Source organism: Calliphora vicina, chromosome 1 (assembly GCF_958450345.1).
Source record: "Calliphora vicina chromosome 1, idCalVici1.1, whole genome shotgun sequence".
Taxonomy (NCBI): Eukaryota; Metazoa; Arthropoda; class Insecta; order Diptera; family Calliphoridae; genus Calliphora; species Calliphora vicina.
In genome coordinates, this window is record NC_088780.1 from 90,022,131 (window position 1) to 90,046,639 (window position 24,509).

The 24,509-nt window shown below is 31.8% G+C and overlaps 1 protein-coding gene across 2 annotated transcripts; it reads left to right on the forward strand.

Annotated features, from left to right (window-relative positions):
* Positions 1 to 1,440: 1,440 nt before the first annotated feature.
* On the forward strand, positions 1,441 to 19,533 carry LOC135963317 (uncharacterized). 2 transcript variants are annotated; one of them, XM_065515116.1, is made up of 17 exons: positions 1,441 to 3,027; positions 5,925 to 6,103; positions 6,183 to 6,344; positions 6,436 to 6,575; positions 6,641 to 6,822; positions 6,886 to 7,289; positions 7,351 to 7,715; positions 8,307 to 8,811; positions 8,889 to 8,921; positions 8,999 to 9,079; positions 9,140 to 9,282; positions 9,358 to 9,431; positions 9,502 to 14,074; positions 15,501 to 16,115; positions 16,190 to 16,542; positions 16,924 to 17,116; positions 18,357 to 19,533. In XM_065515116.1, exons 1-17 carry the CDS (start codon positions 2,080 to 2,082, stop codon positions 18,731 to 18,733), a joined length of 9,327 nt encoding a protein of 3,108 aa, XP_065371188.1. In that variant the 5' UTR covers positions 1,441 to 2,079; the 3' UTR covers positions 18,734 to 19,533. The 2 variants fall into 2 exon arrangements, with proteins under 2 accessions (XP_065371188.1, XP_065371189.1); XM_065515117.1 differs by having other exon boundaries at positions 15,504 to 16,115.
* Positions 19,534 to 24,509: the final 4,976 nt, after the last annotated feature.

A 24,509-nucleotide genomic window follows, 5' to 3' on the forward strand; every position in this document is an offset into this window, starting at 1 on the left:
TGGGGTTAATACTGCATTTACACCGAAGCGAAATCTAGTACATATGAGATTTCGATCCAAATCTAGTTATTTTGATGAGATTTCCCATACAAAATAAAATCTACTTCGTGACTAGATTTGGGGGAAACCTCCTCAAATCTACTCAATACCAAGTGATGCAACCTTGAATTTATTAATAATGGACTAAAAAATACAGCACTGTACAAGTAAAATTTGACAGTTACAAATAAAAAAAAAATAATATAAAAAGTTCGGAAAAATTTGAGCGTTGATAAATATTTTCAATGGATGCAAATATGAATAAAAGTTAAGTGATGCACAGATTATGAAACATATGAAAATACAAATTATAATACTAAAAATTTACTTATTTACTGCGGGTTTTGTTAATTTTAAAATGACAAGAAAAACCTTTGACTTTATATTATAGCACTATAAATAACCATATACAAGTTACTTATAACCAAAATAACAATGATACTGTATATTTTGAAGTGTTAGTAAAAATTTACCATTAAAATGTTATATATATTAAAAAAACATTTTTGGCCGGAATTTACCACCGTGCAGTGAGTGGTTTAAAATTAGAGTATTTCTTTTCCCGCACTTTTTTCATTTCTCGGGAAATCAGCATTAATTTTGAAATTTCCCGGGATCCCGGGAATTCCCGCCTAGAACAAATTATTCAATTCTAAGAAAGCAGACTTCGTTAAAAATCTAAAAAATGTCTTTGGTTATAAAATGTAATTGGATACAAATATAAAAATCCAATAAAAATTTAATATAAACAGATAATCTGACTCGATTTCTAATTTTGGTTATATACAAACCTGTCACCATTTTTCATTTGTTTCGGAATGGATTCAATTTCCGTTAGATTCCAATTAATTCTGTTATTTCGCAAAAAATAAATATTTTATTTTTTTAATTTTGAATTGGCAATATTTTGCTTATTAAATCAAAAATTAAGGAAAGATATTAATTAAAACTTGAAGAAAACCCAATAATATTAAACAAAGTTCAATTCCACGAAAGGTGGTTTTATTCCAAAAATATTCGTTTTACTCTTTGTGAAAAAGCAAAATACTAAAAAAATCCACTTTTGAATAATGAACTCGTTATTGGTCTATTTGGATTAAATCTTTTTTGTTGTATGAATCTGCAATTGTTTTGGAGCTTTAATCATCTTTTAGAGAAAGTCAAGTTCATAAAACATCACATAAAACTAAGGAAAATCATTCCTGTTATTTCGGGATTGAAAATTTTGCGGAAAAAATCGATTTAAAACCCTTTACACGATTGCGATTTAAGCGTTTTTTATCCCCTAATCGTTTTAGTCAATTAGATATTGGGAACAAATAAATAATAAGCGTATGGCAGCACCATCTTTATACAACGAATGTGGAAACGAAGCGATAAACGAAGAAAATTCATACACACGAGAAAAATTCAACAAATCAAGTGCACACAGAATTATTTATTATCGAAAATTTAGTGAAAATAAATATAATTAAATAACAGAAATCATTTCAATTGATACATTGTTCCATTTAGAATATGAAATAATAAATCGATATAAATTTAATGCATTGAAAAGTAAGTGAAAGTTGCTGGAAGAAGTCGTAATTGCAATTATTTGTGTCTTAAAAATAGCGAGTCTCACTGAAATCCAGAAGACGGAAGAAGTTAAGTGGTACAAAAAGAAGAAGAGGAAGACAATTTTTGTGTAATTTGCAACGAATTTCAAAAACAAAGCAAAATACGTGAAAATGCGAATATAGATATACAAACTATATAGAAAAAAACGTAAATTGTTATAAAAAAGTGCAGTACACAGAATAGTGGATTTATATTCGAATGAAAAGGGGTTTATTGGAAGAAAAGAAATACTTAATGCATATATATTTATTAATAATACTATATTTTAAGAGGAACGCTTAAAGTTTACCATTTCTATAAACATATTCTAGGTTAAAGTGAAGATTGAAAAATACAAATGTTTTCTTTTAAGCCTGCATAAAAAAGTTACAATTGTTCAAAGTGAAGAAAAATTTGATTTCGTTTTGAAAACACTCCAAAATGGATGCAAAGAAGAATAAAATGTGCAAAGTGCGTCTGAGACGTCTCAGACCTGATATGGTGGACAAGTTAAAGACCAAAAGAGGAATGACAAAAGCCGATGTTCAATTTAGTTCATCCTCATCAGAATCGGATGACGATAAAATGAACGTTGATGATGATTGTGAGAAAATCAGTGTGCAGCTGAGGAGTCCCCTTGCTTTAGGTAGTAATAAAGACTTTGATCCATATGTCCTATTAACTGAAGCCCAGGCTGCCTTAAAATTGAGTACTGAAAATGAATGTAATCATGATTCCAAAGTTTCTGAAGAAAAAATGGAAACAGAATATTCAACAGCATCAGCAAACAATGCAAGCAATACAAATGCCGCAATAGCGACAGTTGTAAAGCCGAATAAGAAAGCAAAACATTGTAGAAAACAAAAATCAAATTATTATCCACCACTCGGCGAGACCAGTGCTAATGCCAGCAGCAGCTGTGCGAAATTAAAGTCATCAATTGAAAATGATATTTACGATTTGATATATTATCATAGTGATGATGAGGGACCTTGCAGCTATAATTGCAATCATGCTAGAGCGTCTTCAACTGCCTCCGTTCTTGCTCTTGCACCCACCGATCGTCGCAGCAGTACTGGCAGCAGTTCGTCTCTACTCTCCGATAAATGCTCTGTGCGTTTTTCCAAACTCTTCGAAAACAATTGTATATCTGTTATGGATGATGAGAATCCACCAACAGCTCTATCAAAAATCCTTTCGATTAAGGAATTTGATCCATTGGCTCCTCAACAAATTCTTGCAATAATTATTAAATCGATCGTTTCTCTTGCGGAATTAAGTCAGCGTGATGACAACATTGTTTGCATAGACATCGATAAACGGCGTATATTGGAATTTTCCGCAATGAGCCCAGAGGAAAAGAAAAATTGTCCTCTAAATCCGTATATGGTAAGTGGAAATAATAGTTTGGGTCTATAGTTTTGAAACAAATAAAATCTACAAATTTGAATTGGACAAAAAAGTTAGACTTTAAAAAAATACACTATTTTGTTAAAATGACAATATAACAAAATATACCTTATTGTGAGCTTTTATTTTTTTCTATCAATTTTTAATTTTTTTCACATTATTTTTTCTTTACTTTTGACTATTAGAAGTGCACATAGTGCACACCAAACTAAACAAAAGACAATGTATTTAATAAAGAGTGTATTAAGTTAAATTAAACTTAAACTGTTCAATATAAAAATTCTCAAAAATACGTAAATTTATTCAAATATTGTACAAATTCATTAAACATTAAAATATTGAAAATATATTCCTTCCATTGCATCTTTACCTTTTTGAATGAGGTGGTCCACTTACGCTTAAAATTGAACATGTCCTCGGATACCTTTCCTGTGTTCTTCAATTCTTTTTTTTACTAGAGCCCATTACCTTTACACAGGTCAGGTATTGCTCTTGAACATTACCTCTTCCATCAGCCAATCTTGACCCGGAAGTTTTGAAAGTCTACCAGTACATAAGTTTCATCATTCAATAACACAACAAGTGTATATTTTTTATAAAATTTTACCTAAATGTTTCGCTCGTTGTGTTATGGGGTCGCAAATTAAAAATTTGGAAATTACAAAAAATATACCTTTGCCAATCTGAAGTGTGGACGTGGCTTTAAAATTGGAAGGTTTATGATTCCGCTATATTCTAACTAAATTCTTTTTAATAAAGATTCTGAATTAGAATGCACTTCGAAATTCAATCATAATGTTGTAGTGATAAGCATGTGTTGCGCGCTATTATTCAAGAAATACAATATTTACTGTCTGTAAGTTTTCCACATATTGAAAAATTGATACCTATCTCTAAAAATGGCAATTTTGATTACGATAATTTAAGACCTCGATTAAATAATATCGATTCCAATACATTTCCTTAAATGAATCTTGCTCTAGTACTGGTCTAGTTACTTCGGGTGTACCCCAAGGGTCAGTTCCTGGACCTATATTGTTTCTTATCTATTTGAATGATGACATTGCAATTATTAATAATATTATTTGTCAGCCCTATGTTTTTGGTGATGACTTATTTTTGTTGTATGTTTCTGATTTTAGACAAATCAATTTTGAAAATTCTTTAAATGATCACCTCAACTTTATATCTATTTGGATGTATATGAACTCGCTTGAGATTAATCCTACCAAATCAAAAGCTATGCAATTTAATTCATCTAATAGAAATTTGTCATCCCCCAGATTATTCATCAGTGGTCGTTGCTCTACTGATTCTCTAAAATATCTTGGTGTTATTTTAGACGCGAAACTCAAATTTTTGGATCATGTTAATTCCATAGCTAACTCATGCTGTCTGGTCTTGAGAAATCTGTACCGTTTAAAAGCTTATACACCAAAACACATCAGGAGTCGACTGGCCTTTTCGCTAATAATGTCACGTGTTAACTACTGCCTTGAGGTTTTTTCTCGGACTTGGGTCTATAATTTGAATATTATTGAGGAAGTTGTCAGAAAAATTGTATGCTATGTTTTTAATTTAAATATACAAGAACATGATCGAGTTTCGACACTTGTTCCTATATTTTTGAAATGTAAATTTAATGATTATCTTAACCTACGTATTTTGCTTCACTTTTACAAAATCATGAGATATAGGCAACCTCAATTACTTTTAAATATGTTTTCTTTTATTAATTCAACACGCAACATTCAGATTGATGTTCCACTATAACATCTTTCTATTTTTGACCATTCCTTTTTGATAAGAATTCACCGAACTTGGAGTATACTTCCTAATGATCTCAAACTTTTTTCGTAGACTTCTTTAATAGAGGTCAAAATTAAACTATACTTAATTTGTATGTCATTGGACTACTTTAATAGAGGTCAAAATTAAACTATACTTAATTTTTATGTCATACTTAATTTGTATGTCATTATCCATTTATATTTGTTAAAACTTTGGCTATAGAAATCTTTAATTTTAAATTTTATGCAATATTTATATGGCTGGGGAGCCTTTTATATAGTTAATTTTCTATTTTAAATATTTACTTATGTTACTTACATTTATAGATATATTCTTAACAATATATATACATTTTGGCCACGAAGGCTTCTTTGTATTGAAATTAAATAAATAAATCGAGGATGTTGGCTTCAATTTTTAAATTAGCCTATTTTGAAACAACATCTTTCAGACTTAAACGCTAGGAAAACGACTTCATGCTTTAACATTTATTTATTAAGGTAAGGGTATGTATAAGTTTGTCATTCCATTTTTAATCTTCAAATGTTTTATTTGCGACCAATATTCTCGATATAGATAGTGGACTTAATATAGCAATGTCCGTCTGTCTGTTGAAAGCAATTTTCCGAAGCCCCGCAATATCGGTCATAGTCCTAGTTCGGTTGCTTTTCAAAGTTGAGAAATTTTTTTTTTCAAAAGTTAAGATTCGGCACATCCCGATATAGGACTCTTACTTGTTTTTTATTAAAAATTATGTGTGTGCATTATGACTACTGTTATCATATTAAATAGTCCTGTGAAATATTTATTTCTGCTGATTTTAGCATTTAAAATACATTAATGCTATGCCGACATATCAGCTTCATAAAATAATTTCCAAAAATGCGAAAAAAGTTTGAATGTACCTTAACACGATTTTCATGTTTATTTTTCAAAATTATACTAATGATAAATTTAAGTAATATGTAAATAAAAAAGGGGAATAACTCTATATTGAAATGTTTTGTTTAGCTGTTTACATTCTAAATATCTGAAGAAGTAATATGTATTGAAACTAATTATAATATATTCTATCTGCTATCTAGGATGTTTCCAACATAGTAGTTACTCACTCTGATGATGAGTTTTTGACATTTTGCTTATGCGAAAATTGTGAAAAATATCGTGAATTTGTCATACATATAATGGTGGAACAGTTCAAGGCCACTCATATGGTAGTTATGCTATTAGATGTTTTAATTAAATCATATGGACCTATGCTAAAGTAAGTACAGACCCGTTATACAATATTGAATATATTTCATACTCAAACTAAATTATTTTCTAAACACATTCCAATATAGAAACATTACCGCTTATAATAAGTTTGAAAAGCTACTCGATAGTAATAAGGAGATATATTGGATAACATGTGGTGTTATATACCATAAAAAGGCTGAGCATTTGGATTTCATTTATGATGAATATCTATCAGATAATATGATATTTGTACTCTTCAGTTCCATGTAATTTTTTATAAATACTTAATATTAATATGGAATTTTTCAATATAATATGTATTATTGTTTCTATTTAAATAAAACAAACACTTTTCAGTTTAATGCTAAACAATCCTTTGCTGCTATTGCAAATATTAGCATTTCATGTGGAATGTATTGTGGAAGCGTATGCAGAAGGATTTTTGGAGATTGTTGAACCCGATAAGAGTAAAATACCAGCTGATGAAATGATCAATTGTAAATAATAATTCTTAACTAGTTAAAATACCATATTTTGTATAATGTTTACAATTTCCTTTTAGATATTCTCAATGGCTATGACGATTTGATGCGTATTTCTGAACAGGTGGCTTCTTATTTGTTTGCTTTTGAGAATGACTTTTTGCGTAAATTCTCATTAACTTGGAAGCTATTGTGTCAACGTTTATATCAACAACATGTTCATTTGCATTTGGCAGACACAATGTTGGCTTGCATTATAACCGTAATTATCTTACAAATTTATAATCATATAAACATAATATAATTATCTTAAATATATTTGTAGTTGAAAGAAGAGGAATTAACTTCACATCATACTGATCTTATCAAGCGTTACATACAATTTGATGACATTATGAATTATGTTGAAAAACGTTGGACCGATGTGTGGATCGAACTGAATAAATTCAATTTGTCAGAGGTGGAACGTAAGCGACGTAAATCGCTTTTAGATGTGTATCGTATTTTTGATACGGTGGTACAGGATGCCATTGGATTTTCGCTGCAGGACAGCGTGGACGACAATGATTTTTATGATTTTCGATTTTTAAAGAACCGTCGCTTAGCCTGGAAGAATATAATGTCATATACGAAAATGAAATGGCCAGATGGTTTCTTTCAGCCGCCCAATACTTTAGTAGTCGATGATAAATGTCAGACCTGTAATGTTTCCCTAGAATATCATGCAGAGTATGTATTTTCTTTTTTATTATCTTCTATATGTAGTTTATAAAAAAATTTCCAATTCCAGCTATTGCAAATGTATCACCTGTTCTATAGCTGGTGGTCCTTTACCACCTAGACGCAACGCTGACGGTAAATGTTCCAAATGTTTGGCTCATGAAATTGTCGAGAAAGATGTTAATTTCTATGATTCGAAAATATTGAACGTTTGTGCCAGTGATGATTTTCAAAATTTGGTTTCAAAGACCAGCAGCAATTGTACAAAACGTAAAAACACTGCCCTTCAAGAGGTAGGCCAAGAGCTTTACTCGACCTTAGCATCAGTCGGCGAAATGTTAAATGTTAATGATTACGATCCAAGTGTTGAAAAAACGACTACATCCATCAATAATATCTATCATATTTCATGGGCTGTCTTTAATCATTTAAACAGTAAGTCTTAGTTTTTAATGTTTCAAAAGTTATGGCGAGACTACTACTTATAAGAACATATGTCTTTAAAAAATGTCGCCAAAATCGGGGAACCTGATACACAATTGTATTTTTTCTCTCGCTCTGCAAACCACAACCATTGAAAAGTAGTTGTAGAACGTCAAAATAACCATACGGTTCGATATTACTTTTTTAAGAACTGCCATTTGTTTCTTATCTGTAATAATATGTGATGCATACACTTGATTCGAAAAGGCAAATTGCTATAAAAAGAAGAAAATAAGTTATTTTAAATAAATCTTCTAATTTTAAATGCTTTTAACAGATGCAAATATAATTTAAATCAAAACATTTTTTACAATTTATAGGATATAAAAGCTTATCGCGACAAGATTTAACTTAAAGTTTATTTAAATTAAAGCTTTATATACAATTTGTTTACTATTAATTTATTTTCAAACTAATTACGAAGTGACTCCGAAAACATTGGAAATCAATAGGGGCTTCAAATAACTACACATTAATTGTTACTATATAAGTCTCAATTGATTACACTGAACATGTTTTCTTTCTGCAATTTTTATTTTTCAGATCGTAAACGTTATACACATGCAACAATTGAAGAAGAATATTTTTGTCGTGATTGCAAACTGCCTTCATGTCTTTTGGCACATAAGATTTTAACCAATAAAATATCTCCGTCACTCTCGCAGGATCTGGTGCACTATTATCAGCCCATGTCGATGAGTCGCGAAGAGCTACGTTCAATTTTACCCAACATAATGTTGTATAATCGTAAATTAGTTGCCTCTAATAATGGACTAGATTTGATAGATGTACACGATTTAGTGGTTAAAATTTATTGGATTTTTATAATCTCCATATATGCCATATATTTTATTAATTATGATGATGATGATGATGAAAATTATGCTGATAATCATGATGGCAATACAGGAGACTTGGATAAAAAATGTACATTCTCTTATTTAGACGTTTTAGAATTGGCAAATAATGATATAAAAGTAAATATGGACAAAGTAACTGGCAATAAGGATGATACAAAGTTTTTGGAATTTCTCGATAAAGTCAAGAGGTAAGCAAAATAAGTCATGATGAATAGATAGTGAGAATAATTGCTTATAGAATTCTTAAAAACTTTTATAATTCCAGTTTATCACCATACAATAACGATGTTGAATCCAAGTATGTTTTAATACAAAACTATTAACATGTTTCTCTTATTTCTGTATATTTAAATTATTTCCTATTTTTATTTATAGTTTTGAAGTTGGTGTTAATGTTAATAGTGCTGAAATGCAAATGAAATTGAATGATATTTTAAAAATAAACGATAATCAAGAGTAAGTATTCAGGAATTTTTAAATGTGTATCTATCTATTTCATATCTAAATTTTTTTTAGTATTCCTTCTCAATGTGATAATATACCACCGCCAATCATGACTCCAACTGAAGATGAAGAACAACCCCAGACCTCAGATTTAACTCCTTCCGAAACGGTTGAGGCACAACCAAAAAAGTCGTGTAAGGAAAAATCTAAGAAATGTATGTTAAAATGTTTTCTATTCGCCTTGATGGAGGCCATTAATAGATAAATTTCTATTTCTATATCAATTTCAGGTTGTTTTGATCATTCTGATATTGGAGGAGATCATTGTAAAGAAAATCATTCGAGTAAAAAACGTTTGAAAAAGGTATGGCTATATTATACGAAACAATTTGATACTGAAAGTTATTAACAAAATTCATGTCTTTTTTATAAAGGATTGTAATCATGCTCGCATGAATGAAACTAGAGATAGACTGCGAAAGAAGTTGTCTCAAATTGTGAATGCTAGAAAAAATACAAAGCCTTTGCAATTACCAGAAACTTCACAAACATCATCCACAACAACATCGACAACAACTGCTGCAACAACTGCTTGTGCAGAAGCACAAAATCAAATGGAAAATGTTTTAAATCCTGAAGAGTTAAAACTGTTTCAACAGTATTTGCCACAGCCAGATTTTTGGGATATTCATGATTTTGTTGCAACATTTGATCATATCTATACAGAAGCTAGGCGTAATGATAACTTACATAATCTATGTGAATGCTTGCAACATTTAAAAACAAATCCAAAAGGAGAATCGAAAAATAACAATAATAACAATACTAGTAGTAGTAGTAGTAGCAAAAAGATTCAACACAATCATCAACACGTGCAACAACAGCCGCAACAACAGTTGCAACTAACACCACCACAACAACAACAACAGCAGCAGCTGCAACAACATGACAACAACCAATCGCCGCTTCAGCAATCATCCTCACTAGAACCACCAAATAAGAAATCAAATTTAAGCAACAACTCCACACGTGATGCTTCAACCTCAAGCCAGGGCACAAAAAGTAAAGATAATAATTCAACGAATAATACAACTACGCCCATTTCGTCATCAAAAACCGCCAACAATTTGGATTTCGTCAGTGAAATATGTGAAATCATCGATAACTATTCCAAAGAGCAGGCAAAACGAAAGTGGATTAAAGAGACTCTCAGTTTTATTGAAGGTCCGACTGCTGGTGCCGGCAAAAAGAAGACGCAACCACAAACTTTGAATCCGAAAAAAGCTGCCAAGAAAGCCAAACAGAAACAACGCAAAGAGGAAGAAAAACGTATAACCGAACTACAGGATCTAAGAGCACAGTTTCACAATATTTACTTCAAAGAATTTAGTGAAAAACTAAATCTAAAATCGTCAAAGGCCAACAAGAAGAGGGACAAGAAGAAAATCAGTGAATTGGAAAATAATATAAAAAATTTACAACGTGCCAAAGCTAAAGTTGAAACTGCCATATTAGAACTAATAGCAACGGTCAAACAAACTAACACTGAATTCAAATTTCCATACTTGCCCACTAAAGAACAACAAATGGAAAAAGTGCGGGAGTTGGAAGGTCGCGATAGCTACAAGGAAAGCGATAAAACCATTAAGGTACGCAATTTACTACATCACACTGCTAAAGATGCAGCTGATGCCATGACTTCTGCTTCCTCTCCGTTTACAATGACACCTACTAACAACCTAAATATGGTACCAGAATCATATAGCATGCCATATGCCCATGCCAACCACTTTCCATACAATCTTGGCTTTCCCACTCCCGCTGCGCCAGCCCCGTTTGGTCTAATGCGCGCTACACCTATGTGTTATGCCCCACCGCCGACAGCAGCAGTATCTTCAGTTCAACAACAACAGCAACAGCTCGCACCTGATGTTGTAGCGGCCATGGCGGCAAATGTTGCCAGTAACAGTACTACAGATCCCTCCAAACGTATAGTAACAATCAGGCGAGTTAATTTACCGAATGTTCCAGAACCTCAAGTAACGGTTACGGCAAAAGGTCCATCTCCAGATAAAGACAAATTATTATATACCTTTATAAACGGCCAATTGATACAAACTGGCACGGCTCCTCCCATAACCATGCCACAAATACCAGCTGCAGCTCCCTTGCATCAGCAACAACCCCCACCACCGATGACACATCAAACTACCCATGTCACAAAATTGACTGCGGAACATTTGTTGTCTATACCACCACCTCCTCCACCAAAGCTTTCGAAGACTCAAATAAAAAAAGAAAGAAAACGTTTGGCTAAACTTCAGGCCGAAAGGGAAGCTGCCGAGGAAGCTGAGCGTAAGCGTATAGAGGAGGACCAACAAAGATTGAGAGAATTAAATGAGCGAAAGCAATTAGAAATGCAACAGTTGCAGCAACAACAGCAACAGCAAAAACAGCAGCAACCAAAGAAGAAAAAGAAGAATTCACAAACTCAACAACAATCAAAACTATCGTGTTGTCCATCATCATCTAACACTAACAAAGATCCATCAACTAATAGCAAGAACAAAAATAAACTCTCCAACTCGAATTCGACAACATCAGTTTCCACAAACGAAAACAATGAATCGCCAAAACTTCCTCAAATGATGGCTATAAAAAACTCGGCAAAACAAAAACGTTCCGATTCGACGACAACCTCTTGCTCAGCTGCTACTTCAACATCATCCAACAATTCAACAAGTTCGCAAATGAACACCAGAGACAACTCTGTAAGTAGCCTAAAGCCATCAGATTTAAAGAAGTCTTCTAACAACAAAAAGAACACAGCAAAAGAACAAAAGGTCGGCACCACTCAAAAACCTGACACTGTTAACAAGAATAAAACAAAAACTAGCCAATCGAAGCAGCAAAAACAAAACAAAAAACCAACAAGAATACCACCAACTCCATCAACCACATCCTCAGATGCTGAAGACGGAGAGGGTCAAGAGGTAGAAGAAATTAAATCAACACCATCGCCACCATCAACACCTGCTCCTTCCAAAATAAAAAAGCAGCAAACGCAAGCACCGAAACCAATAAAGCCTTCACAGAATAAGCAAAAAAACTTGACGCAAAAATTAAAACCGCCGCAAAAGCCAATAACACCCCCCAGTTCTGATAGCGAAACTGAAGATGATGAAGAAGTTGTAAATACCGAACCTCTAATCAAGGAACCTAAAAAACGACGCCCCAAATTAGTGGACAATGGTCAATTTGATAACAACCCCTTTAAGTCGTTACACATGCAAGATTCTGAAACTGAATGGTCCTCTGCCGAAGAAGATGACGGAAATGAAGATACTGAAAACGAAGTTGAAGTAAAAACGATCACAACATCTGTTTTGGAACAGAAAACTTTGATTCAAAAGCAAGAACAGAAATCAAAAAATGAAGAACAGAGAAACAATGTTAAATCTACTGCACAAACTCAAAGAAAGAAACCAGAAACAGAAATTAAAGAACCCAAAATACAACAGTCAATGTCGTGTTTGCCAACAGCAAATAAAAATTTAACAAATAAATCTTCCAAAAGCAACAAGAACATAAAATACCAACAGCAAGATGAAAAGCTAGATCAGTGTACGGCTACAAAACTAAATAATCCACCAAGAGGACAACAAAGACCACAGGAAAATGAAAACAAAATTAGCAACCAATCGCGCCTGCTTAAACAAAATACACAGCAAAATATAACTAGTAGTAGCACTAATAGCCGCAAAGGGAAAAATGATAACCGCCAAACAAATGTCACCAACACTTTTGTTGGCACTCAAACTAAACCCAATAATAAACAAGCTATCACTTCATCCAATGTACGCAGCCAACAAACTACTTGCTCCACCAGCACACGGAACAACAGCAACAACAATCGCAATAACAGCAATAGAAATGCAAATTGTCATCAAAATAATATGGAGCAAAACCAACATAACTATCAACATTATCATCAGCAGCATCAAAATATCCAACAGTCGTCAGCAACATGTGGTGGTGGTGGTAATATTGAAAATAAGAATCCCTCTAACAAAAGATCGCAACGTAATAAAAAATATCAACAAAAATCACAAAAACACCCTTCAAATATGCATCATAACCACCATCAGAATTGTTGTTCATCGGGAATTCCGAATCATATGGGTTACTTTAACGCCAATGAAGTCAATATAACATCATCTAATACACAGCAACAACAAGCTAACAATAATAACGCATCTCAAAATCGTTCGTATCAAACGTTGGCCGAACAAATGCAGGCTTTACGTTTAAGTGGCCACCAAGTTCAATCAACAACTGCCGCAGCGACAGCTCAACAACGTCAGCAACATATCAATTCGGCAAATGTCAGTATTATGGATCAGCTAAATCGTGGTGTTCAAGTCGAAAATCTATCTCTACCGCCTGGCATCACACTAACAAAAGTTGATCCCATTAAGAGTGAACAATTGCGACAAAAATCTGAATCGATTAAAAAGTTGGCAAAACCTCTGCAACAGCAGCAACACCTTCATCAACAGCAAAATCTACAAACATTCCATCATACTTCGGCTGGTGCTACTATTATAGCGCCACCTGTTGGCAATCCCATGGCCAGTTATTATGGTTCGCCTTATATTAATGCCGCCAACGTCACTGCCGGCATTGATCCTCAAAGTGGAATAATAATGGTTGAAGCTAATCCTCCTAAAAGTCAAACTAATATCAGCAGTAACACTATGCCGCAGACAAATGTATCCAGTAATTGCAATAATAAGCAGTCGAAAAATAAGAAAAGACGCAACAAATCCAAGGCTAACAATGCTGGTTCATGCCCTATGGCAAGTTCTGGAAATACGAATCAATCAGAAAGTAATGCTAGTGTTGGAGGTGGTCAGCCGAAAATGATAACATTAAGAAATCCTATGTTCCACAGTGGTTCTACCGCTGCTGCTACACCAATGCTTCAACAACCCGTTTTATTACCAGGTATGTATAATCTAACTAACAGCGAGGAAACACAAATTTTCGACAAAACATTGAACCTACCTGTTCCAAATTTGTTAAAATTTGGTGAACAGATTCTTTATAGTCATATAAACATTAAAGTTTTTTATCGGAGTTCAAAGTTCAAATTTTATATACGAATGGTGTAAAATCGTTCAATTACAATTGTATGCAACATTTTATCAACTTATCCAATTTTAAAATATTGATCTAATTGTAATGCTAGTGTACACCTAGTTTAAATATATTTTCCTAAAACTCATTTTCTTTTGAACACTGGATATGAAAGCAAAAAATTGAACTTGAACAAAGGGTAAGGTTATTCATTTCAAAAAAAGGAAAATTACTCTCAGATTTTTTTTACACTTTTACACAACAAAAACCTGAACAAAATTCCACAAAAAAAACTTTTTGGATTATTTTTCTTGTTTTTGTTGTGTAAAAAAATCAGAGTGTAATTTTCCATTTTTTTTTGAAATGAATACCCTCGGTGTCTTTTTTTGAAAACCATTTTTTAAAGTACATTTTTTCATTTCCTAAAGATTATCCTCAATGATAAGCCGTTGTACGGTTAACAACACATACAAAATTCAAAGGTTGACCATGACTGAATCTCTAGATACTAAAAATTAAGAAAACATTTCCTAATATTTCGAAGAATAATCAAAAACTTCAAATATATTTTTGGGCATATTCGTCTTTACTTAGATACAAAAATAACTTAATTTAAAATATTAAATTAATCCGAATTGTCAAGAAATCATTTTGATACATACATATGTACATATATTTCATGTTTACACGTTAAGCGCCCATAATCAACATTGTTGATAAGTAGAAACTTCTACTGATGGACATGTTTATAAACATGATGAATGAATGAATAAAAATATCCTTCATACATAAACATTTATTAGAAAATGTAGTTTAGAAAAGTAACTTTAAAATCCTATTTCCAATTTTTTAAATGTTTTTCCCAAAGTATAAACTAATTTTACTGAAAACAAAATACAAAAATTAAGGACATGAATTTGGATATATCCTCCTCCCAATGACCCTAATTATATTTGTAATAATTATACTCTTACTGATACTATTTTTTTTGGAGTAATTAATATATTGGAATAAAAAACGTTCAAGAATTGATATAAGATAATCCTTATTTTGTACGCATTTATTAATAAATATGAACTTTAACCAATATAAAAAATAAATTGAAGCGAATTTCGAAATTCTGGAGAACTTTAAATTTTATATAGCCATAGAAAGAAAACATATATACCAAATATTACCGAATTCAGAAGAGTAATGGTTTAAAACATAATTTTTTTTGTCGAAATTTTTCGTTTCGTCCATGCAATCATTCTATTTAGACAAATACAATATTAATTTTCCATTCGATTCCCAGAAGGTCGTCCAGTAGACGGTTTTCCAATGCCTGCCCCCTTGCCAGTGGATCAACCAGCAGCTATTATTAAAAATGAAAATGGTATGTACACCATACGTAATCCAGCATTACACCAGGCTGTCACTAGTGGCTTAGCTATGGGAGGATATCGACAATTCGGTGGAAATGTTAATTATTACACTCCTCAAGAAGCGGCTGCCGAAGCAGCAAGAGCAACTCGTCAACAACAACAACAGCAGCAACATAATGATAATAACAATAGCAAGGCTTCCACAACTGGTGGTAGCAATCCATCATCATCATCGTTTTCTTATTTCTCAAATGACACGGTACAAACAAATACACCACACAATAACATCAGTATTAGTTATACCAGTATTGGTGGAGCGGAATTGAATGCACACAACAACAACCCTACGCGTGGTGGCAGTAGTGTGGGAGGTTTAATCGGTGATGCGGCCGTAATACAACGTCCTACCCCACAGCAACGTCCCATTTCCGCCATTGGAAGTGAAATAAAAAACGCTCAACAACAAAAACAAAAAACCAAAGTCGAACAACAGCAATGGTCGAATTTTGGTTCGGATACACTGCCCTCAAATAAAAACGATAATTGTATGTTGCATCTTTCAAAGTATTCTCGAAAAAATTGAAATGTTAATTTTGTTTCTATTCGATTCTACCTACAGTAGGTTGCAATACATCCTTTTTGGGCACCGTTACTGAAGCTGGTGCTAATGCAGTTGGAAGTGCCGGAGGTAGTGGTGCTGTCGCACCGGTGAATGATTTGTCGTTACAGGAGAAATATCAGCAATCTAAGTATTACAATGGATTTGACGTTTTCACAGGCAGCAGTGGTGGCAGCAGCAGTTCGGCTGCTACTTGTGCCCATATGCATCATAGTTGTGGTGACGATTCACCACCACCCTCTATAACTGGTTATAATTCATACCTAGACGGTATACCAAACACAGGTGTTATACGCTATGATGATGCTTCCTTTTTAAAGAATTTAATACCGGGACAGAATCTCAATAATGAGGTGAGTGTTTTTATTAACAATGAAATTGATGAATTTCAAAACGAAAAATTCGCCCAAGGTGTATTAATAAGGTGAAGTTATGAAACTCTGTTCTATAAATTAAATTCTACCACACATAAAATTATGTGTCAAAAATTAATAAAAAATTATTTTTTTCATTTGAACAAAATTAAAATGTCCTGCAAAATATTAAAAAAATTTGCCAAATATTGTGTAGAAGTGTAATAAAGTGGTTCGTTCGGTCTATATTTAGTCGGAAAATCACAAGGGTGTTGAATTCACACCTTACCTTATGGAATTCATGATATACTTATACAACGAAGTGTTATTTTCTAACTAGAACAACTCACTTCACAAGTTCCTTTATGCTTTTTTTTGCAGGTGTCTATACATAATGTTAATGACTCAAATTTTGCGCGCAATGCACAATCGCCACAGGCTCATCGCGTTGAAATTACCCCAGTCTATGGTAACAGGCCACCATCGACAAATTTATACGAATCTACGGCTGGACAAGCAAATCAAACTAATTTTAGAGGCACTTATCGTGATCCATTAAATGACTACAACAATGGTAAGTAAAAATTGTGATTACTATTTAAAAATACTTACAGCTATCGATTTAATGATGTCCGTCTGTCTGTATGAATGATACATCTATATATTGCCTCCGTTTCTGAGCATTTTAGTTTTTGTTTGTTAAAAATAAGGTCACAGAACAGAAAAAATAAGGTCACAGTATGTGGAGAATTTATCAATGTTACACAAAATGTGTCTGTTGTAAATAGATAATATAATTGATTTTTTTTTTCAAAACTATATTCCGTAATTTTAATTTTCAAAATATGACCTTTTACCAAATATAAATTACTAAGATAAATGAAAATTTACTAGGTTTTCTATTAGACTAAAGTTAATTTGAGAGTTTTTAAGCATTCAAGTTTAACAAAAATACATTTATAAAATGCGGTTAGTATTGGCAAAACTTTTAAACTTCTGTAATCAAGAAGACCAAAACAAAAACAATATGTAAGAATACATGTAAAAGTTATTGTTTTACGGTTATTTAAACGTTTATTTTATTTTGATAATTTGTTTTGCACAGTAGATTTTTTCAATTGTTAGTAAAAATGGCAAGAGTCAAGATTTACCAAATTTTAAAACCAAAATAACCCAGCCAAAAATATGTGATCTGAAGTACATAGTTAAAATGTTGGTGAAAACACAATGAATTTTACATTACAGTGTCATTCGAGGGATGTTGTTAATTTTTGACAACTTTCTGATACTATATAATTTCTGCTATTCAAGATGTGCGTCAGGACAAAAGCCGCCCATACCGGCAAGAAGTTATTAAAAATAAAAAAATATTAAAATTCAAGGTGTACTAAGGATTTAAATAATTGCGGTATTCACATGGTCTGCTATTAGTCATAATGTCCTAATATATTATAATAGTTGTTGTATATTATAATTTACAAAGTAAAATTTTATATTTCGGAGATGTTATTAATAATGTCATTTCACAAAAGCAAAAAATGGGTATCAGCTTTTTTGTATTCAATTATTTTTTTGCTGGGAATAAACGATTTTAGTGCTGGATTGAATCAGAATCAATAAATCAGCAGTTTAAAAAATTATAATAAAAGTATTTAATAAGTCAGGTGCTGTCAAAATCCAACATTTAGGAGAAATACCTTGTAAAACTAATCCAAGACAATATAATTCAATATTAAGATAAAGAGTTTAAGAAATAATCATAAACCCCGGTAGTGGGGATTGATTTTTAATACTTTTTTATATTTATTTTACAGATGCTACTACCATTTTCCCTAGTAATAATATGCACTTGAATTTAAACGAATTGGAAACTTCGATGAAATACGATTTCGAACAAACGCCGCCATCAACAAATGTAGCAACTGTTGCGGGCGATAACACTCACAATACAATATTGGATTTTAAGGATTTATTAATAAAGAATGGACCAACTGGCCCAGCCAGTCACCGAACTTCACCATACTTGGATGAAAATACCCTTGAGGGATTTGTGCAAAATATGAATTCCCTACAAATTTCAAACACATCAACAGAAGAGCAAAGCTCTCAACTGAACGGCAGTGGTCATTGTGTGGGACATGGAGCTACCGCTACAACAAGTGCTAATAATCCTTCGAATGGTTGGTGGTAATCAACACCATCTTTCAATCACATTTTCTTAATTGATCAAGAGCCAGAACAAGAAGAAAAAACGAAAACGCACTCGAACATTCATTCATTTTGAATGTAAAAATTACTATTTAAAATGTAAAAACTATTCGAAGAATAGATTATATATCTCTCTCTATCTAAACGTAACTCTATAATTGTGAACACACTCAATGCTGATGAACAATTGTTATTTGCAATAAACAGAAATAAGAAACAATTCAATAAAACATTAATAGAAATATATGAAGAAAATAAAACTAAAAACAACAAATGGGCGATTATCTATCTGTCTATCTATCTTATTATTAACAAAATATACTAATAATTAATGAAAAGTGTGAAATTTTTTCAAAATTTCAACTTTACTCCAAATATTAAAATATGCTTCTGCTTAGTTTTTCTCTTTAGCTGATTTAATTTAATTTGAAAAACAAATTATAAACATTTACACGCCCTCAACACACATACACACTCATTTTCGTAAATACATACATAAAAACTTACATATACATATAAACAACATATTTTACTACGTTCAGTATTTTGCAATTTATTACAAACCAACAAACAACAACTAAAGAAAAAGTGTCTATTTAATAACATAAATATTTTATTTTCATTCTACACTTAAAACAAATAATTCAAGTTTAATATAAAAATAATCTATGTATGTATATTGCGTATAGTTTAGCGCAAAAATAAAAACCAATTTGAAATCAACAAACAAATTTAAAAAAATATATAGATATAAACAAATAACCTATCATAATCTCTAATTAATTGGCCTTATTTTGTTTTTCATTTCATCTTTCCTTTTGAGTAAATTGCACTCGTATACTATGAATTAATGTTCATTGTTTCAGGCCATATACTATATCAGAAGTTTTTAGGGTTTCGCCATGAATATGAAATAAAATTATACTAGTTTACAAGGTTTTTATTTATGTTGTGAAACATATCGATGACTTAATATAAAAAAGGCGTAACTAATTTTTTATTTTCAAAAATTTCAATGAAAAAATAATTATATTAAATAACTTCATTAAAATAAATAAATTTTAAATAAGAAATAAAATGTGATATCTCTTCTTATTAAAAATTGCATTTAAACTTTTTTTGTGTCTAAAATTTGATGGATTTTATTAATTTTTTTCCTTCTCCTGTAAAGTAAAAAAATATCGAGTTACGCCTTTTTTATATTAAGCCATCGATATATGGGTTTGTTATTTTAGGCCGTGCAACTTCGAGAATAATATTGAAAAAATCCAGGACTTCAAACTTTTGAGATATATATTAAGATTGAAAATAACATACAATATGGAACGTACGACACTCCATGTATAGTCTCCTAGCATATGATACCCCCAAAAACCAAGTTTTTTTTATATGTGGAATCTACTAGAATAGATCTACAAAAATGTCGTATATATATATGGGGCATTTCATGTCAAGTGAACCAACTTTGGAAATCGATGTTTTCTATTGGATAGTACAATTTTTGATTTTTTTTGCAAAATCAAAATGGACCTTTTTTTAATTTTTTTTTGCTCAAAAGAAAGCTTAAGACATATTTGGTCGCTTAGTGGGATGCGAGTTGGTGGGATATCTATAAAAATAAATATTTTGTAACTCAAGACATACAATTTTTTACTTTTTTTTTGCAAAATCTATCTTTTTTTCCAAAATGGGACTTTTTTTGCTCAAAAGAAAGCTTAGGCCTATTACTTTAAGACCTCTTTGGTCGCTTAGTGGGATATACACATCTGCTCAAAATAATAGATACACCAAAATTTATTTTTTAAAAACGAAAAAAAATAATGGTATATTGTAAAATTATAAAAAAATTCAGTCGATTTTTATTTATAGTTAAAAGGAGAGTAAAAAACAAAAACAAAATATTTCATAATTAATAATAAATATTATAAAGTAAATTAAATTTCTTAAATTTCGAAAAATTTGGTGCTCATAATAATAGATACATTTTTAAAAATTCTTATTAAACAAAAGCTAATAAATTTTATCTTAAAAAAATTAGTTTATTATTAAAGTAAAGCTAGTATCCAGTATATCCACCTTTGTTTTGTAAAACTTTCTCCACTCTTCTGGGCATACTGGATATCAAGTTCTGACACTTCTCCAATGGAATCTCGTACCATATTTTTTGCGTTTTCTCCCATAAATCGTCTTTATTTTTGAAAACTTCCTTCGAAAGCCTTATCTTTAATTCACTCCACAAGTTTTCTATTGGGTTTAAATCAGGGGATTGGCTGGGCCAGCTTAAAACAGGTACGTTATTCTCCAAGAACCAGTTTTTAACTAATCTTGAACTATGTTTTGGATCGTTGTCCTGCTGGAATGTCCATATTAATGGCATATTTTCCGATGCATATGGAAGCATTACGTTTTCCAATATGTCTCTATACCCACTAGCATTCATGGTATCTTCTATTCGGAATATCGGACCAACACCATTCCATGAAAAGCAACCCCAAACCATTATGTTTCCCCCGCCATGTTTTACCGTCTTTTTTGTAAATTTAACGTGGAATTCTTTTCCTTTTGGTCGGCGTACATTTCTTTGGCAGTCGTTTCCAAACAAATTTATTTTTGTTTCGTCGCTCCATAAAATATTTCTCCATTTTTTTTCGCCTTCACACCCGGACCATTGTAAGTGCTCTTTAGCAAATTCTAATCTTGTCTTGATATTTTTTTGGCGCATTAGTGGCACTTTTCTGGCTATTCTTCCCGGCAATTTAGCTTGTAAAAGACGACGACGAACTGTTTGTGGACTGATTTCGTTACATAGCTCCGCAGAAATAGCTTTCGATGATATGAAAGGGTCTTTTTTAACCATAAGGACGATCCGCCTATCTGTTTCTGGACTGGTTTTCTTTGGTCTACCGCGAGTTTCTCTTTTTTGTTTTTTAGATAAAGCATTTTGGACAAAATGTAAAGATCTTCCTATGCTCTTTGCTATTTCCCGTAATGATTTTCCTTGATTTCTCATCGTTTGAACAATTTTTTTCTCATCTTCGGTACAATGATGATTTCGTCCCATTTTCTTCAAAAGAGTTCTATTTTTTATAAAATTGTTGCTAAAATTTAAATTATACTTACTGTTTCACGTAAATAGGAACAAAAAATTGCACAAAAAAAAAATTGTATATAAACAAATTACAAATTACTGATGTGTATCTATTTTTATGAGCAAATAATTTTTTGTAATTCAAATAAATTCGTTTTTAAAAATCAACATGAAAGCAAATAGTTGCCAGATTTTTGACTGACATGACATTGCCAGATAGAAATTTTAATAATATGATGTATTCTTAACGCTTGCGAGGAAATTTTCAATGTTACCGCCATTTAAATTTTTTCCAATTAGGTGTATCTATTATTTTGAGCAGATGTGTATATCAAAATAAATGCTTTGTAACTCAAGATATACAATTTTGTATTTTGTTTTTTTTTGTCTTTTTGCTAATAGCGGATCCAAATCTTTCCCGAATTTTTTGGCAGATTTATATGGAAATGCATGTTTTTTCTCGAACGTCTAAATACAATGTAGACTAATTATCTATCCGAACCACACATTTTTCTGAAAATGGGTATATTTTTGCATTTTTTGATATATTTATCTTATCTGGACAAAAATAATTTATTATAGAAATGGCATTAAGTCTTCTTCATTACTCAATCAGCAATTGAAAATTATCATTTCAAAACATTTTGCTTCAAAAAATCATTAAATGTATCGAAAACATTTGTTTTCATTTCAATTTATAAGAGATTTCGTTGTCGAAAGATTTTTTAACTTCACATACACAGTTACCGTTATTACACTTATTTCCCAACAGTTCTAGGAGACTGTTCTGAACTAGTGATTTTACCTATCATTTAGGGTGACAATTAATTTCATAACTAGCTACGTGACTCGATATTTTAACACGTGATGTTCTTTTGGATTTCTTCGAGAGAAATGCACTACACAATTAACGTTTAAAGTGACTACACTATAGATTACTTAGAGATAATTAAGTGACAATTGTCTTTGTAATTGACTTCTTTCTGCATTACAAATACCAGATACGTGTCAAATGGAGTCCGCCAACTGATCAGACATTAGTGACATTTACTACTTGCTTAACTGATGGGTTTTTAGGAGATGAAAATTAAGGTTGGATGCTACTTTACAGCACGATCAAAATATTGATGATTTTAAAAGTAAAGTCGCAAGATAAATGCTCTAAAGATTATGGCTTTAAACAAGTATTCATACCAAGATATTCAGCCCAATTATGAATAAAAATTCCCCGGGGAACAAACTCCCGCGGAAGTAAAAATTGTTCTCAAAAGAGAACAAGAGAACTTTGGCTAAGCATGCATGTGTGCTTATATGCCAGTGCTGTTTGTGTCAATACTTGACATCCCTGTAGGATGTGACATAGTCACCAGTACTAGTGACTTATTTTACCCCAGACAATAGTATTTACTACCCTGCAGGAAGTGTCAATAGTGAAACTATACTGACTTACTATTGACACAGTCACCAGTACTAGTGACTTATTTTACCCCAGACAATAGTATTTACTATAGACATTTAACATGTGCGTGTCATTGGAAGTCTACTACTGACGATATTACTATTGACTAGGTACTTATTCACTAGTACATTTTAGTAATTCTAATGTACACTTTTGGTACTTTTCTGAAGTAGATGTAAATAATGAAACTGCATATTTTGTTAACATTTGACGTTATAATAAACAAATTAAAAAACGAAATTGTGTGAATTCATAACAGATGGAAGAGTCGTCTTCGTTGACAATGTCGCTAAAAAGTCACCAAAATAGTCGACAAAACTGGTGACTTGTAGACACTTGTCCCCAGGTTTCCTTCATGGATTATACATACTTAATGACAGAAAAAAGAAATCAGCCCAATTATGAATAAAAATTCCCCAGGAGTTTTTTCCCTTTTTCCATTTTTCCTATTCAAATTCAATGGGAAAAATCTCCCGGGGAACAAACTCCCGCGGAATTTTTTATTCATAATTGGGCTGAATATGTAGTTGTATTCATTTGAGTCTGAAGGTTTATAAAAGTATATAGCAGCAAACTTTAGATTTATAACAATTGCGTGGAAAACCAAAATTAGATTCGACTGAGGATAACTCCAAAAGAGTGGAATACAGCTGAACAGAAGTGGAAGCTACACTTCCACCGAATCAGGATCCAGGAAAAGATTTAAATATACAGTCGAAAAACGAATTTAGTTCATAATAGGCACCTATATAATGTGATTACAATTCAATATCACATATGTTTATAAAGCTTAAAAGCTTTTTGCATAGAGTGAGTTTCTTGGTTTTCAGCAAATCCATCAGACTGTTGTAGTCACTGAAGAAGGCAAACCCTTGCCTTTGATAATTGAATTTGTTGCAATGAAAAATTGCATGATTATAATCGTCAATTACATTACAAATTTCGCATAGATCTGAGGCTATTGATCCAATCATTTTGAAGTATGGCTTGTTGAATGTATGACCAGTTAAAAGTCTGTTGATAATTTTAATTTGAGATGGCAATAATTCCTGGGGGGTTACTCTCTATTGCGATGCGAAATAAAAATGGTGCAATTGGTACCTGTTGTGTATTTTTGGGATATTGTGCGATCCATAGAAAATTACGCTATTCGACAAATGGTAGGTAGGTAGGCAGAACAATGAACAGCCGAGACTACTTACAAATTTTAAA

Excerpts from the sequence above, each read along its gene's own strand:
- LOC135963317 (XM_065515116.1), top strand. The coding sequence starts at position 2,080 with ATGGATGCAAAGAAGAATAAAATGTGCAAAGTGCGTCTGAGACGTCTC. Across the intron at positions 7,290-7,350 it reads TCCCTAGAATATCATGCAGA|CTATTGCAAATGTATCACCT; the intron begins GTATGTATTTTC and ends TTCCAATTCCAG. Across the intron at positions 16,116-16,189 it reads CTCAAATAAAAACGATAATT|TAGGTTGCAATACATCCTTT; the intron begins GTATGTTGCATC and ends TTCTACCTACAG.